Genomic DNA, 15,222 nt, shown 5'->3' with positions numbered 1-15,222 from the left:
CTATGAATTGTCATGATAGTGATGTTGTGAAGACCTTCTTGAAGGTGAAGGTGACGTTGAAGAATACTCCGATGAAGAACACGAGTATTTCCGGCGTCTTCTTTCACGACTTTGTGATCTTGAACGACTTCGCGAAGCGTGTCCCGACCGTTCTGAATATGATGAACTTCTTGAATATTCTTTCTTTTGTCGAATACTCTTTCGACTCTTACTTCGACTCCGACTCTTTTCATTCATACATTTCTCGACCTTTTCGACTTTGTCATCGCGTTCGGAGTGTTCCGAATCTTCACTCAACCCTTTCCGCGATGAACTCAATCGACGCTGTTCCGATTTTTCTTTTTCAACTTCTTCTTGTAACTTCCGCTCCCCTTCTAACCACTTGTTCTTCAGTATCTCAGCTTGTCGTTCATTCTCTAATTCTTCTTGTTTCTTTTTTTGTAACGCTACTATGGTCGAAACTTCCGCTTCAGCTTGTCTTCGGGCTTCCTCCCATAAATGGGGGTAGAGGTCTTTATCTGAAAGGACTGTTGGTGTGTATTTGACAGGAACTTCCCCACGTAGACGATCCATTGCACTGGGACGACTTGGAAGAGAAACAGGTTCTTTGCATTGATAAGTCCAATGGTCGTTGGAACCACAGTTTTTACACCTGCGGCGTTCCATCGTTCTGACTCCAATGGTTTTGAAGATAAATCATAAAATCAATTTGATTTTTTTATTAAGTTTTGTCTAATTCATTTATCTATTGTTCTATTAATCACTTTTGTTAAAGTTCGTTTTTTTATTATCAATGTTTAGTTTATTTAATATTTTATAAACCATATATTTTATTTAATTATGTATTGTTGTATTATACTTTATAATACCAAAATATAAAAATTGAATTAACTTACATTCCCCAAAAACGATTTCTTTTTAATTATTTGTCAACAAATGATTGTGGCATTTTTCGTAATAAACATTAATTGCGTAACTATTTTTAGTTTTGTTCATACCATAATTTTTTTATTAAACAATATAATACAATAAATTAAGTAAATACTATTGAAAAGAACAAAAAAAAACACAAGACTCAAATGTTAAAAAAAAAGAAATGAGGTAAAACGGCGACTTAAATGCTTCAACCGCCACGTCAGAGGAAAGACGTATAGTTAAGAAATAGTAAAAAGAAGACAAATAGAAGTGCGATTGATTGCATTTCTTCTTTGAACTATAAAATCAAAGCACTACAATAATGTCGAACGCACAAAATCTTCAAAACCCATTTTTAAATGTAGACGATTCAAATGAAAGTGGATTTGTCGTTGGAGACAACGCAGGCTTTGCGCAACCCGCTTCCGTCGATTTCTCGGCACAACAAAATCAAAACATCTTACCACCACCATCGACTAACGACGAAGAGAAGCAACCCGACGACACTAAAGTTCCCGCTGAAGGCGAAGAACAACAAGAATATCATTGGTACCAATTTTATAAACCGGAGTTCTATTCTCGTTGGTTCAATGTCGAGACTTCCGATGTGCTCAAGCGAATGTTTTGGGGGCTTATTCCATTTTTTGGCAACTTCTTCAAACAGACTGAAACTAACCCAGACTTGTATGGGACTATTTGGATCCCAATGACTGTCATTTTCGTCACATTTTTCAGTGGCTCACTTGGGTCAATGATTCGAAACAAAGTCGACTACCAGAAGTTAACGATCATCACAGGAACTATATTGGTCTACATCATATTCATTCCAATCATACTGTGGGCTGTCTGTCGATTTGCGTATAAAGTCAAGAATTCTCTTGTCTCGTATTATTGTTTGTTTGGGTATGCCTACATCGTCTATGTCGTGGTCATTCCATTATGCGCTATTCCATTTTGGTATGTCCAAATACCACTGGTGTGTGTCGGGTGTGCACTGATGTCACTTACAGTCTTCAAAAACTTGTTCCAACTCTTGTGGGAAAATACTAAGAAATTGTATGTCATTATCACACTCGCAGTTTTACTCGTCATCAATCTTGTTGTTGCTGCTATCCTTATTGTTTGTTTTTATTATTACCTGATTGTTTGTGGCATGGAATCATCACTCACTTGCAGTACTCAGTCTGGCCAAATTAGTATCAATTTTCTAAAGAAATTGATTTTAACTTTTATTTCCATAAAATGTTATTCAAATGTTTTTTAAAGTAATTTTAATACAAAAAACAATCAAAACTATTATAATAAACTATAAATATATTAGTTTTTATTGTTAAAGAAATAAATAAAAGAAATGGAAAGTGGTTGTTATTCAGTTATTAGTTGTTTAGTAATAATTTTATAATTTCAATATAATAAAATGTAATAATATTAAAATACTATTAATTTACTTGATTAATAAAAACCTCTAATATATAGTTTTTTATAATTTTATTTATTAAAAATACAAACAAAACAAAATCAAGAAAAAAAGAAAATCCAAATACAAATTTGGGAAGAAAACAACACCCAAAACACCAATTTGTACGTTTCTGGTTTCAAATAAAAAAAAGATGGGAAATCGACACCAATTATAACCAATAAAACAAAGCAACTACTTTAAAGTAATTCGTTTAAATACAAGGTTGAATGACGAGCCTTTGTTCTTTGGGCAATTTTTGATGTCTGAGCAACACACAATGATGTTCATTTGTTTGATATTATAGAAGTCGGGGATTTTGTCGATTAAAACATTAATTGAAGGGACCTCGATAATAATAAAATCAGACATGGGATAAAATTGTTCTTGTTTTATCACATCTATCGAAGAGAGTGTAAGCGTCACGGAACTTTTCCCGAAGTCATCAAGCCATTCCTTGGCACGATTTATTGCATTTTTACCACAAAGATATAACTTGTGTGACTCGGAACGCCGTTCAAACTTCTTCAACCAAGTTGTAAACTCTCGGACCTTTTTAGTGAAGACCTCAGCTGCTGCGACTTGGTCGTCGTTTTTTGAATCGTTAGAAGTTGGTTGTATAGAAAAGTATGAGTTGTTGATGTAATTACTTGCGTCGTCGTCGGAAGAATCTTCTCGTGTATTTTCAAAGTCATAGTAGTCATATTGCGTATAGTATTCCGATGAGTAATTATAATTCATTGCCATCCTATGACTATTTTTTCTCAGTTTGTTTTGTCGTCCCTTTTGATTTTAATTTTACTATTTCAAATCATTCATGAAACCTATTGTTTACTATTCACTTATACCAAGCCCGTTTACTTGTTTTGACCTTCCGGAGACTTTTGCCACAAAAATCAATTTTCTATTTTTGGTATTAAAAAAGAACTAGTACTTATTTATTACAATTGTTATAGCAAATGATTAGTAATTAAAATTAAAATGTCTAGTTAAAAAAAACATAAAAAATGGTCTATAATTAAAACAAGATAAAAAAATTGTTGGCATTTTCAGCTGTTTTTTACATTCTTTTCCTATAAATAAAGTCCTTCCTCACAAGACAACTTTTCGTTTAATTGGTCTAAGGTATTGTTTTACTAGACTTCTAATAAAAAATACTATACAAAAATACCAGTTCGATGAACTTCAAAGTACCACGCTTGAAGCTCGAAAAACAAAAATGAAAATGTTATATGTATTTGGAACTTCAAAAAAGAGCGAATATTGTGGGGAAACTGGAAAAGAAGTCAAACGATGGACGATCGCCAGATGTCAGCACAGGTACAAGTGGAGTTGTCATCCAAATCAGTGACTGCTGCTCTTCGGACCAAAATGACAATAGAGGCTCAAGCCACATTACGTGAACAAGAACGCAAAGAACGTGAACAACGCTTGGCCACTCTCGACAATTATCTTTTAAAAAGTACGTTATCGGAAAAAGAAAAGATCTCTCTTCGGCAAGAACTTGCAGAGAAAGAGTCTGAGTACAACAGATGTAAACGCGCAAAATTGAAAAAGTCGGATTTTGAAACAATCAAAGTGATTGGGCGGGGTGGGTTTGGTGAGGTTCGTTTAGTCGTGAAGAAAAACACCAACATGGTCTTTGCCATGAAACTCATGCGAAAAAAAGATATGATTGAAAGAGGGCAAACGGGTCATGTGAAAGCAGAACGAGATATTTTGGCTCAAACACACTTTACCAATGATTGGGTAGTTAAGTTGTTCTATTCATTCCAAGACGATGAAAGTTTGTAGTGTTAGTTAATAGATATTTTAATATTAAATATTAATAGTATTAATATTAATAGTATATATAGTAACATCTAGCTTTATACCTTCTTATGGAATATCTTGGTGGTGGAGACATGATGACCCTTCTTATTAGAGAAAACATATTTTCGCATGACATGGCACGGTTCTATACTGCGGAGTTACTTATGGCTATCGACTCGATTCACAAATTGAATTATATCCACAGAGATATTAAACCGGATAACATTCTCTTTGATAACGCTGGTCATATTAAACTCACTGATTTTGGATTGTGTACTGGGTTCCATAAAGACCATGAAAGTACTTACTTTGATATGGTTGAGCGTGCTTCGTTTGTTTCTTATGACTTTCTTTGATATCTTAGTGAAACAACACTCATATCTAGTAAACTCAATTTGGCAGATTTAAAGACTCAACGCTTCGACAAAGACTTGGCACATGACTACAAAAACAAAAAAAGGAACTTGGCGTATTCTGTTGTTGGTACACCAGACTATACCGCACCTGAAGTCTTTTTACAAAAGGGGTATTATACAGAATGCGACTATTGGAGTGTCGGCTGTATTTTATTCGAAATGCTTGCAGGGTATCCACCCTTTGTGTCAGACGACTCCGTCCAGACGTGTCTTAAAATCATTAATTGTACAGAGACTTTGCAATTCCCAGATGACGTTGAAATATCACCAGATGCTCAAGACTTAATTAAGAAGCTCGTTTGTCCAAAGGAAGACCGTCTGAGTAACTTGGAATTGATCAAGAAACATCCATTTTTCAAAGGATTTGATTGGGACAACATCTTCGAACAGGCCCCACCTTATATGCCCAAATTGAAAAGTCCATTCGACACAAGTAATTTCGATGAGTTTGAAATGCACGAGGAAGAAGCGGAAGAGGTCGAGCATTCCGGGAAAGAAAAGCCTAAGGATCTTGCTTTCGTCGGATACACTTATAAAGGGTTCTTGAACGTAGTGAACTCTCCTTCAAAGAAAAGACATGCTTCAGGCGTCACGCTCTCACAAATCTTTTCAACTCATATTGCTAATTGACACTCACGAACTGTTGTATTTTGTCTAGCGTCGTTATTAAACTATAACATATTTTTATAATTTAATATAGTTGTTATTAATACTTAATAATAACTATATAAATAGTTTTTAAATAGTTCATTCATTTTAAATGCCTAATTTAAAATAATAATAATAATAATAATTACTATTAATCCACCCAACTCATTGAAATTGTAACATCATCTTCTGTTACTATGTATCGCACCTTTAATTTGTTGTCGCTTGACTTGTCTTTAATCGTCCACTCGTATTCATTTGGTGGTCGTAATAAGTTATCTCCAAGAGCTAAAACCAAATCTATTCCTTTAGAAAAGCCGATGTTTTGCTGATAACAAGCGGTATCCTTTTGTTTTAAGAGAATGTCCACAATCGAACAAACACGTTCGTCAAACCCGGGAACACGTAGCTCCAAGTCGTGGAAGATAAAAAAGCGAGTTTCAAATTTTTTGAAGCGATTGAGAATATCAGTGATGATTTTACATGAAGGAGATTTCGGGTCTTTATAAAAAGACGACATAGTGTTTGGTGACAAAGACTTCTTTTGTAATTCACAAATATCATTCACAGACTTTTCTACCTTTTTGTGAAAAAATGTATGACAGACTTGTGTTGGGTTGAACAAATCGTTTGGTGATGTTAGTAACAACTGAGTTGTCTGTGTTATTGTATACACATAGTCGAGGTAGTAGTGACTCACAGAAACATTCTCTAATATTTGGATACACTTCTCTAACTCCGTGTCGGGGTTATAATAACACTTTTCAATTGGATGTCTTTCATCCTTTTTTGTTGTTTGGTAGATTGTGTCCATTACCTTCATTTCAAGGACATTGCGTTGGTGAAGTGGTGTTGGGTGTGTTGTATTATATTCAATGATTCTATACATGTACCACTCCATAAATGATTCAAAAGACGTCGTTTTCCCTTCTTGAGTAACAAGATAGACATTCACATCTTTTGAAATCACCAATTCATAATCAAGTTTATCAAATCCAGTGTCAACACCAATCTCTGGAAGTACACAAGACTCAAAGGTGTTGTTTTTAACAGACAAAAGAAAGTTGATAAGACATAGTATTTGATGTATGAAAGGACTGTTTTTAGAGGGCCAATTGCACTCCCAAATAGTGGTGTTAACACTAACAAATTGCTTAACCAATTGTATAAAAGTCTTGTAAAACGTTCTGTGCTTGAGAAGAGTACTTTTACGATATAAAACGTATTGACAATACAATGAAAATAATGAATTTGGTGCAACATTTCCGAATTCAACCTTTTCGATGGTACAATCCTTCAATAGAAAATCAATAAGTTTGACTTTAGTGTTTGTTCTCGACTTGATACACATTCTCTCAATTTTAAGTTTCTCGGCTTCTTGTAGCATACTTTGGACTTCGAGAAGTCTCGAGTGATAAAAAGTAGCATTTTGATTCGTTGATCCAACCACTTTGAGAATCCAAACTGCGTTTTGTGTAAATAAATAGTCTCGCATGTTATCCACAGAAGCCTCCAAACAAATGTTTTCAAAATAATTCAGTCCTTTAGCGTATGTCATTTTAGTGACCTCCTTGATTGGTGCTTTAATAAAGTACTTATGTGTTGTTGAATACACACATTCTTCTGGAAACTCAAACAGTGTTTTTGCGAAGTCATAACAGTCACTGTATTTTGCATTCAAATGAGATGTGTCTGCAGCATACTTCTTGTTGTTTAAACCAATTCCAATAATTTTAGTGTTACTTTGAGCAATTACTGTATCTTTTGGATATGCCTGTTTACACGCAGAAAGGAATAAACTCAATACATCAGTAGACACCGTTTGTTTCACGTCGACGAAATAATAGTCCGGAACAAGAAAGTATTGGTGTCGTTCTTTAATAAACGAAAATGTCATCTCACAACTCAATTGTTTATCTTGATAAGTAATTTCTTTCACCTTTTTTTCAAAGTTGTTTCTGAGTTTCTCGTATGGCGTTCGTATTGAATTGTCGATGAAGTCTCTCCCAACACCTTCCATATGTTTTCGAGTTTTTATAATAAAGTTTATTCTTGAAACCCCGTCATCTAATGACGGGGTTTGGAATGTGTTTAACTTAAAATAAAGAACTTGGTTTTTGATAATCATTTAAAACATTTAAACAAGCATCTTCACAACTAGTACTCTGACGGGATTAAAAGTGTAATTTGATGTGAGCACGTGTTTTGCGGATTTATCTTTGTTGTAGCTGAAAGGTTCGCATATACACTTATCCTCGGACTTTCCAAGTTGTAAATCAACACCATTACCAAAGGAGATGAAAAGTTCATTGTCGAAGCGATACACACAATACGCCTCGTTCACTTTCTTCATCACGAAGTTCGTATTTGATATTTGTGTAATTGTGGTCAAGCTGAAAGGAAAAGAGAAACGCCTTTTTGTCTTCGACATCAACATTCAACTCTCTGACGCGACGGTGAATATACCCACCAAAAACGCACCCATCACTGGACTCTATAACAACGTACTGCCTTGAGTGGTTATACAATGACTCTAGAAATGAGTCATCCTTCAATCCAGATATGTCCGAGTCAAATATGACACTCATCCGTTGTTTCTCACTCCACGTCATTAAACTTTTGACTGACGCTTCAACCATTTTTTCTTCAGGAGAAAAGTCTAACTCTGGAGGTATTAGTTTCTTTTCGGAGAATGGGTGTAATATATATGGTATCAGTGTTGGTAAGAAGGATCCAGAACGTGTGAGTGAAAGTGTCGGAATGTTGTCTTCCAATATCGAAAGGAGTGTATTCAATGCACTTCGTGTTGTCTTGTCTTGGATTGAACTCACTGTGGATGCAAATTGCTGGAGTTTTTCTTCATTCAGTTTCAACATTGTTTGTTTGTTGATCCTTTCCACAAAAAAGAAAAAGAAAAAAGTGTTTTTGTGGGGAGTTTTAATAATTTTTGTTTTTTTCACAATTCAATAATGTTGCTCGTTTATTCCTGTTGATTTTTACAATGTTTTAATTATAATAATATCATACATTATAATTTGAAACAACTTTTAAGCAACAGTAATCATTTTTGTGAATCTTCTTAAGAGTGTCAACGTAGAGCGTATCCACACGGAAATAGTGAATCCCTGTGGATTGGAATATTTTGTGTGGATAGCCTTTTATTTTTTTGTTGAAAAAACCCAAATATCCGTTTTAAACCATATGTTATGATTTTTATAAGTAATATTTGTTATTTAAAATCATTTTCCTTGTCAGTACTGAGTGAATTCGAATGTGGATCCCCCGCTTGGGGATTCACGCCAAAGGATAACTTGGAAAGTGGTGTATGGGTGCACAAACAGAATGTTTAAGTGTGTCTTCATAAGCCTTTTTCAATGCTTTGTTTCACCTTTAATCCACTGACTCGGGGTAAATATACGACATTTCTTTAATTCAGGTATCGATCTTTCTAGTTTACTATTAATTATATTTGTAATTTGAGTAGTATATAAATTATGTAGATTTTATGCACACATTATTTTTATCTATATTTTCTAATAATTTAAAATAACGAGGGGACGAGTAATCTGAATTTTCACAAAATTCGGGATTAAGAGTTCCAATTATTTTTTCATTTTTTTATTTCCCTAAAATGAACACTGATAAAGAACAATACAGAATTAAAAATTTCTATAATTTTACTAATACTTATTCTGAAGAAGATATTTTAAACTGTTTCACAATTAAAGCTGGAACTATTAAGGCTGCTTCTACTAAAATAAATAATAAAGAATGTAGAAAAGAATTAATTGCTATGGACATTGAAACAAGAGATTTATATTTTCATTACAAAGCAAAATTGGAAGCTCAATTAAAAAGAATGGAAGATAACAAGAAAAGTACTATTAAATTAGAACAACCATTTTTATCAAAAGTTTTCAATAAATTAAACAAAACCGATAAACAAACTTTTGGTTTAATTAATAAAAAAGCAACATTAATCAAAGATTTAGATGAAGAAAAAATTCAAAAAGAACTTGACAAAAAGAATTTAGAATGGAGTTTAAATAATATTTCTTTTGATAATATTGAAGATAATGATGATTTAATGCGAGAAGATATGTATAAAAAATTTGAAGAAGAATTAAGAATTAACGATGAAAGGAAGAATTATTTTAAAGAATTGAAAGAAAAAGAACAATATGAAAACAATATGGAAGAATATAAAGATATGATTGAAGAAATTGAAGATCATACGGAAATTAACACTAAAGTAACTTATGATAGAGTTAATAAAATAATTAAAGCAGATTTTAGATGTGGTTTTAGAGAAAAATTAAAAAGAATTCAATTAGTGAGAGAGTATTTTAACGATTTAATTAAATTAGTTCCTTCTACTACTGAAATAATTTATAAATATTTTCTTAGTCAAGATGGATGGAAATCTTATATGCTAAATACTAAAGACGCCATTGATGAATTTCTTAATTCTGTTTCTGAAGAATCCATGTGTTTTATCAATAAACAAGAAGTAAATGATTCTATAGATTCTACTTTTTATGTTCAACAAACTATTCCTGAACCATTATTCATATTAGAATTGCAAATATCTGCATATCATTATGAAGAAGATGATGTGAAAGAATATAAAACTACTGGCGGAAGCTTTTTCCCTTATCGTTATAAACCAGAATTTGAAATATTTGGTCAATATCTTGCTAAAGCACAAATATTCAGTTCATTGATTGATGAAAATGGAAAGGTTAGATCAGAATTTGATTTAAATTGTTTCACTTATGCTTTAAAACAAGCTAATGTCGATGATGAAACTTTAGAATTAGTATTAATTCATTGTAGAGGTCGTTATCAGAAAGCTAAAATGTTAGATGAATTATGTAAATCGGTTCATATTAGAATTAGAATTGATAGAGAGAATACTGATAAATCAAACAAACATAAGAATAGAAAAATAGATTATTATGGTTGTGAACTTAAAGATGCTAAATATAATTTAGAAATGTTTTTATATAGAGATTCTTTAATGAAAGGCGATCATTATATTTTGAATATTGATATTCCTATTACTCCATTCTATCTTAAAAACAGAGAAGAAATGAATAAATATGCTTTAGAAAATAATTTAAGTATTGATAATATGTTTGATAAACAAAGAAAGGTAAGAAATTCATATTTAACTAATTCATGTGCTAAAACTACTATTAAGCTATCTGATCTAATTCTTTATATTAGAGATCATAATGGATTTGAACCTTATTCTCTTTCTGATGTTTTTCATTTAAAATCGGATTTATCTGAATATGTATTACAATCATTAAATACACTTGAATATCTTCCTTTTGAAACAAGAAAAATTGAAATCAAAGAAAATAAACGAAAAGAAGTAGATCATTCTTATTGGTATGCTGATTTTGAAGCTTCAACACAAGGATATCATAATCCATATTGTGTTTGTTATTCTAAAAGAGGCGAAGATAAGATTTATAATAAATATGGAAAAGATTGTGCTTATGATTTCTTATGTGATTTACCTCATAATGCTGTTTGTTATTTTCATAATCTTAAATATGATGGTTCATTCCTTGCTAAATATGGTGTTAATAGATGTATTAAAAAATCAGGTAAAATCATGCAAATGACTCTTAAATTTCAAGGTAAACAATTAACTTTTAAAGATTCTTATGCTTTAATTTCAACTAGTTTAGCCTCTTTTCCAAAGATGTTTGGCTTATCTAATATTCAAAAAGAGATCTATCCTTATAATTATTACGGACCAGGGGGCCTCAGACGTGAAACGTCGTACAATCAAGAACGTGTTGAAACTAATATTGGAAATATATTAGAAGCTGATTTATACGAAATACAACAATGGAATGAAGATCAATTTAAATTATTTGTTGAGAATATTGATTCTATTGATAATTGTAGAACGGATGAATATCATTTCAATATGAAAGCTTATTGTGTATTCTATTGTAATCAAGATGTTAGAATCTTAAAACAAGGTCATTCCAAATTTAGAGATATGTGTTTAGAATATTTAAATATTGATGTCGATAAAGTAATTTCAGCAGCTTCTTTAGCTAATACTTACTTTAAGCATAACGTATATTCAAAAATAAATAATTTAAAAGAATATGGAGGAAAAGTTAGAGAATTTATTCAAGGAGCTATTTATGGAGGTAGATGTATGACTAGAGATAATAAAAAGTGGTATGTAAATGATGAATTATATGATTATGATGCTTGTTCATTATATCCTTCAGCTATTAATAGATTAAAATTAGCAACCGGTTCTCCAATTGTTATTCCTGAAAATATGTTAATTAATGATTATTTACTTAATCACCTTATGGATGAACAACAATTAGAACCTACTGAAAGTAAATTTATTTCTGCTTTTATTGTTGATATTGATATTACTAAAGTAAATAAGAAATTACATTTCCCATTAATTGTTAAAAAAGATAAAACTGGTAATCATAATACTAATGAACCTTGTGTTATGAGAGTTGATAATATATTATTAGAAGATCTTATTAAATTCCAACAGATTGAATATAAAATAATTAGAGGTTATTATTGGACTGGTAATAAGTCTGATTTATTATCAAATGAGATGGCTAAATTATATAATTTAAGAAGAGATTTTAAGAAACAAGGTAATCCAGTTCAAGAAGTATTTAAATTAATTATGAATTCATCATATGGTAAAACTATTCAAAAACCCATTAAATCTGATCTTGTATATAAACAAATATCTGTTAAAAATAAGAAAGGAGATATTCAGTATGATGCTGATAGATATTTAAGAAAGAATTCGTTATTAGTTAAATCATTTTATGATGTTGCTGAAAATATTAGATGTTTTGAATGTAATAAAAGTTTTGATGATTTCTTTGTACCAAATCTTATTGGTGTTCAAACTCTTACTATGTCAAAACGAATTATGAATGAAGTTATGTGTTTAGCAGAAGATCTCAATATTCCAATTTATTATCAAGATACTGATTCTATGCATATTTTAAAATCAAGAATTAACGAATTAGAAGATGAATATTATAAGAAATATAATAGAGTACTTAGAGGTTCTGATATGGGTCAATTCCATCCAGATTTTGATGAATTATCTGGTGATGTTACTAGTATTGAATCTTACTTCTTAGGTAAGAAAGCTTATTGTGATAAATTAACTAATGAAAATAATGAAATAGAATATCATCTTAGATTAAAAGGTATACCTAATAATTTATTAAATTGTCAATATGAAGATCCGTTAGAATTATATAAGAAACTATATGATGGAGAATCGTTTAATTTTAATCTTTTACAACTTAGACCATCATTTGAATTTACTAAAGATTTTAAAATTAAATCAAGATCTCAATTCTGTAGAAATATTAAATTTAATACTGATTTGGGTTCATTTTAAAAAAAATATAAATGTCAAAGGAACAAGAATTATCTAAATTTTATAATACTTATAAAAATAAAATAGAATATGCATATAATAATAGAGATAAATTATATGGGATTAATCCTAATACTAACTCAAAACACAATTTAAAAAATTTTTATTCTGGTATTTATAATTATTTTAATATTAGTAATAATAGAACACAAAAATTATTAGATGATATATATGATATATACATTAATAATAAACGAAGTATAAATGCAAGTATATCTAAAATGCTAGAAGCTACTGGTTCACATGAATTTAAAAAAGATGCAAATACACCTAAACCAGAAGTTAAAGAAATTAAACAAACACCAGAAATTCAATTAAATGCTGAATTAAGACCTCAACCGTCAGCCTTCGGCGTGAGTTTCTCGTCAATTCAACCACATGGTACAACCACTACCATAGCTACTTATCCACCAACTAATTATTTTAAGAAAGATAGAACAATAAAACAATTATTTAATGTAGACATGAATCAACATGTTCCATCATTAGCTAAAAATATATATACTTATTTCAATAACAAAGATATAATTTATGCTAATAATTTTAAACCATCTCCACCTAAATATTCATTTTATAATAAAAATTTTGCTTATAAATTTGTTGCAATACCAAATACTTATATGTTTGATATATTGTATTTCTCTGATAAAGATAAGAGAGTAACTCAACAAAAATATGATAAACCATCTGTAAAAATAAATTTTGATCACAGAGTTCATAAAAATAATCCATTACAATCATACCTAATAGGTATAAATGTGAATACAAGATATGGGTATGTTATTTCTATTAAAGATAAAACTGCATCATCAATTATAAATGGTTTTGAAGAATTATTTAAACAAGGATTAAAAATGACAAATTTAATATTTGATGGAGAACGAGGTATATCATCAAATGATTTTGCTGATTATATTAATTCTAAGAACATTAAATTATTTGTTACAGCAACAAAAATTCATACTTCTACAGCTCCTATTGATAGATTATGTAGAACTATTAGAGATTTATATGTCAAATATTATATTTTAAATGATGATGAATATAAAAATATTATTAATTCTATATCATTTCAAAACATGAAACGAAAAGAATTACTTCAATACATGACTAAAATACGTAAATTATTTAATGAAGGAGATCCAAAACGTATAACACCAGTTCCAACAACAGAAGAAGTATATAAATTAATGCAATATTATAATGATAGTTGTCATGATGGTTTAGTAAAAATATTTCAAGAATGTGGTAAAATATATAATTTTTATTATATTGATCCTAGTTACATAACACCTAAAATGGTACAAAATGATAAAATGTTAGAGAGAATAATTATATCATATTGTCAACATTATAATCAAAAAATAAGAAATAAATTAAAAAATTCAAAATATAATTTTATCAATGAAGAAGATGTTATTTTATTTGATGTTGAAGATGGAAATTTAAGAAAAAATAATAATTATATTGATTCTAAAAATTGGAAAATTTCCTTTCCATATGGAAATAATTATGAAATTTATAATGAAGATAATGATAATTACGAAACTAAAATTGTATCTAGATATTTATTAGAAAAGACTTCTAGAATACATGATTTATAAATTATTTGACTTCAAATTTTTAATTTTTTTCATAATAAATGAGTAAAGAATTTTATGACAAAGGATATGGCGTAACAAAATTAGCACCAAAAATTGATGGTTTTGGAATTAAAAAGGGATATGATAATCAAGATGTTATCGATTTTTCAACTATGGAACCAGCTGGAGTAAGTTCTAAATATCTAAATTTAGGTGGAACAGATCTTGCTACTGATAAATATCAATTAAAATACAATAAAGAACATTTAGATCCAAAAGCTTTTCGTGTTTATTGTTCCAATAATAATTTAATTCCTTATAAGTATGATTTGGATGGAGATCAAATAGATGATTATATTGGAGTAGACAGTACAAATCATATTAAAGCTTTTAATGAATTTTATGTTTCAAAACCAGGTAATTCACAAAGACCATACCAAAAGAAATATTATGATCAATATAATAAATATCAAAGAAAAGAAGTTCCTTATTTAAATTATCTAGGATTATTACCAGTAAATGAAAATATTGATGGATATGCAAGAGTTGGCCAAGGTAGTGGATTTTCAAAATCACTTAATACTGTAGATTATAAAATTAGAGAATATTTATCTAAAATTTTAAATCCTGAATATATTTCATTAGGTAGTCAAGTAATTGGAAATGTAATTAATTCAATACTTTTTGGAGAAAATATATTATCACCAGTATTTAAAGTAAAATTAAATTTCATAAAAAGTGATAATTGGTATAAAAAAATTACTGATCAATTAATGTCTTCATTATTACCTGGAATTATTAATAGTGAAGATAATACAGAAATATTTAAACAAATAATGAAAGGTATTTCATCATCTTTTGCTGGAGGTTATGAAGAATATAAACAATTGATAGATAATTTAAAATCTAATATTCCAAATATCA

At 29.9% G+C, this 15,222-nt stretch overlaps 7 protein-coding genes across 7 annotated transcripts; 3 read left to right on the top strand and 4 right to left on the bottom strand.

Moving 5' to 3' along the window:
• EIN_223520 (hypothetical protein) lies at nt 1-825 on the bottom strand (the record flags this gene model as incomplete). The annotated part of the gene is made up of 2 exons (XM_004254872.1): nt 1-674; nt 765-825. 2 exons carry the CDS (start codon nt 823-825, stop codon nt 1-3), a joined length of 735 nt encoding a protein of 244 aa, XP_004254920.1.
• Nucleotides 826-1,237: 412 nt separating this feature from the next.
• EIN_223510 (protein YIPF2, putative) lies at nt 1,238-2,179 on the top strand (the record flags this gene model as incomplete). The annotated part of the gene is made up of 1 exon (XM_004254871.1): nt 1,238-2,179. One exon carries the CDS (start codon nt 1,238-1,240, stop codon nt 2,177-2,179), a length of 942 nt encoding a protein of 313 aa, XP_004254919.1.
• A 387-nt stretch (nt 2,180-2,566) lies between these two features.
• EIN_223500 (hypothetical protein) lies at nt 2,567-3,118 on the bottom strand (the record flags this gene model as incomplete). The annotated part of the gene is made up of 1 exon (XM_004254870.1): nt 2,567-3,118. The coding sequence occupies one exon, from the start codon at nt 3,116-3,118 to the stop codon at nt 2,567-2,569; it is 552 nt and encodes a 183-aa protein (XP_004254918.1).
• Nucleotides 3,119-3,664: 546 nt separating this feature from the next.
• Nucleotides 3,665-5,229, top strand: EIN_223490 (serine/threonine protein kinase, putative; the record flags this gene model as incomplete). The annotated part of the gene is made up of 3 exons (XM_004254869.1): nt 3,665-4,157; nt 4,238-4,514; nt 4,569-5,229. 3 exons carry the CDS (start codon nt 3,665-3,667, stop codon nt 5,227-5,229), a joined length of 1,431 nt encoding a protein of 476 aa, XP_004254917.1.
• A 169-nt stretch (nt 5,230-5,398) lies between these two features.
• On the bottom strand, nt 5,399-7,267 carry EIN_223480 (hypothetical protein; the record flags this gene model as incomplete). Its single annotated transcript, XM_004254868.1, has 1 exon — nt 5,399-7,267. One exon carries the CDS (start codon nt 7,265-7,267, stop codon nt 5,399-5,401), a length of 1,869 nt encoding a protein of 622 aa, XP_004254916.1.
• A 286-nt stretch (nt 7,268-7,553) lies between these two features.
• Nucleotides 7,554-8,123, bottom strand: EIN_223470 (hypothetical protein; the record flags this gene model as incomplete). Its single annotated transcript, XM_004254867.1, has 1 exon — nt 7,554-8,123. The coding sequence occupies one exon, from the start codon at nt 8,121-8,123 to the stop codon at nt 7,554-7,556; it is 570 nt and encodes a 189-aa protein (XP_004254915.1).
• Nucleotides 8,124-8,878: 755 nt separating this feature from the next.
• On the top strand, nt 8,879-12,676 carry EIN_223460 (hypothetical protein; the record flags this gene model as incomplete). The annotated part of the gene is made up of 1 exon (XM_004254866.1): nt 8,879-12,676. One exon carries the CDS (start codon nt 8,879-8,881, stop codon nt 12,674-12,676), a length of 3,798 nt encoding a protein of 1,265 aa, XP_004254914.1.
• Between the last annotated feature and the right edge of the window lie 2,546 nt (nt 12,677-15,222).

Source organism: Entamoeba invadens (assembly GCF_000330505.1).
Source record: "Entamoeba invadens IP1 unplaced genomic scaffold scaff_1105074725849, whole genome shotgun sequence".
NCBI classification, from domain to species: Eukaryota; Evosea; order Mastigamoebida; family Endamoebidae; genus Entamoeba; species Entamoeba invadens.
This window is presented reverse-complemented; position numbering and strand designations above follow the sequence as displayed.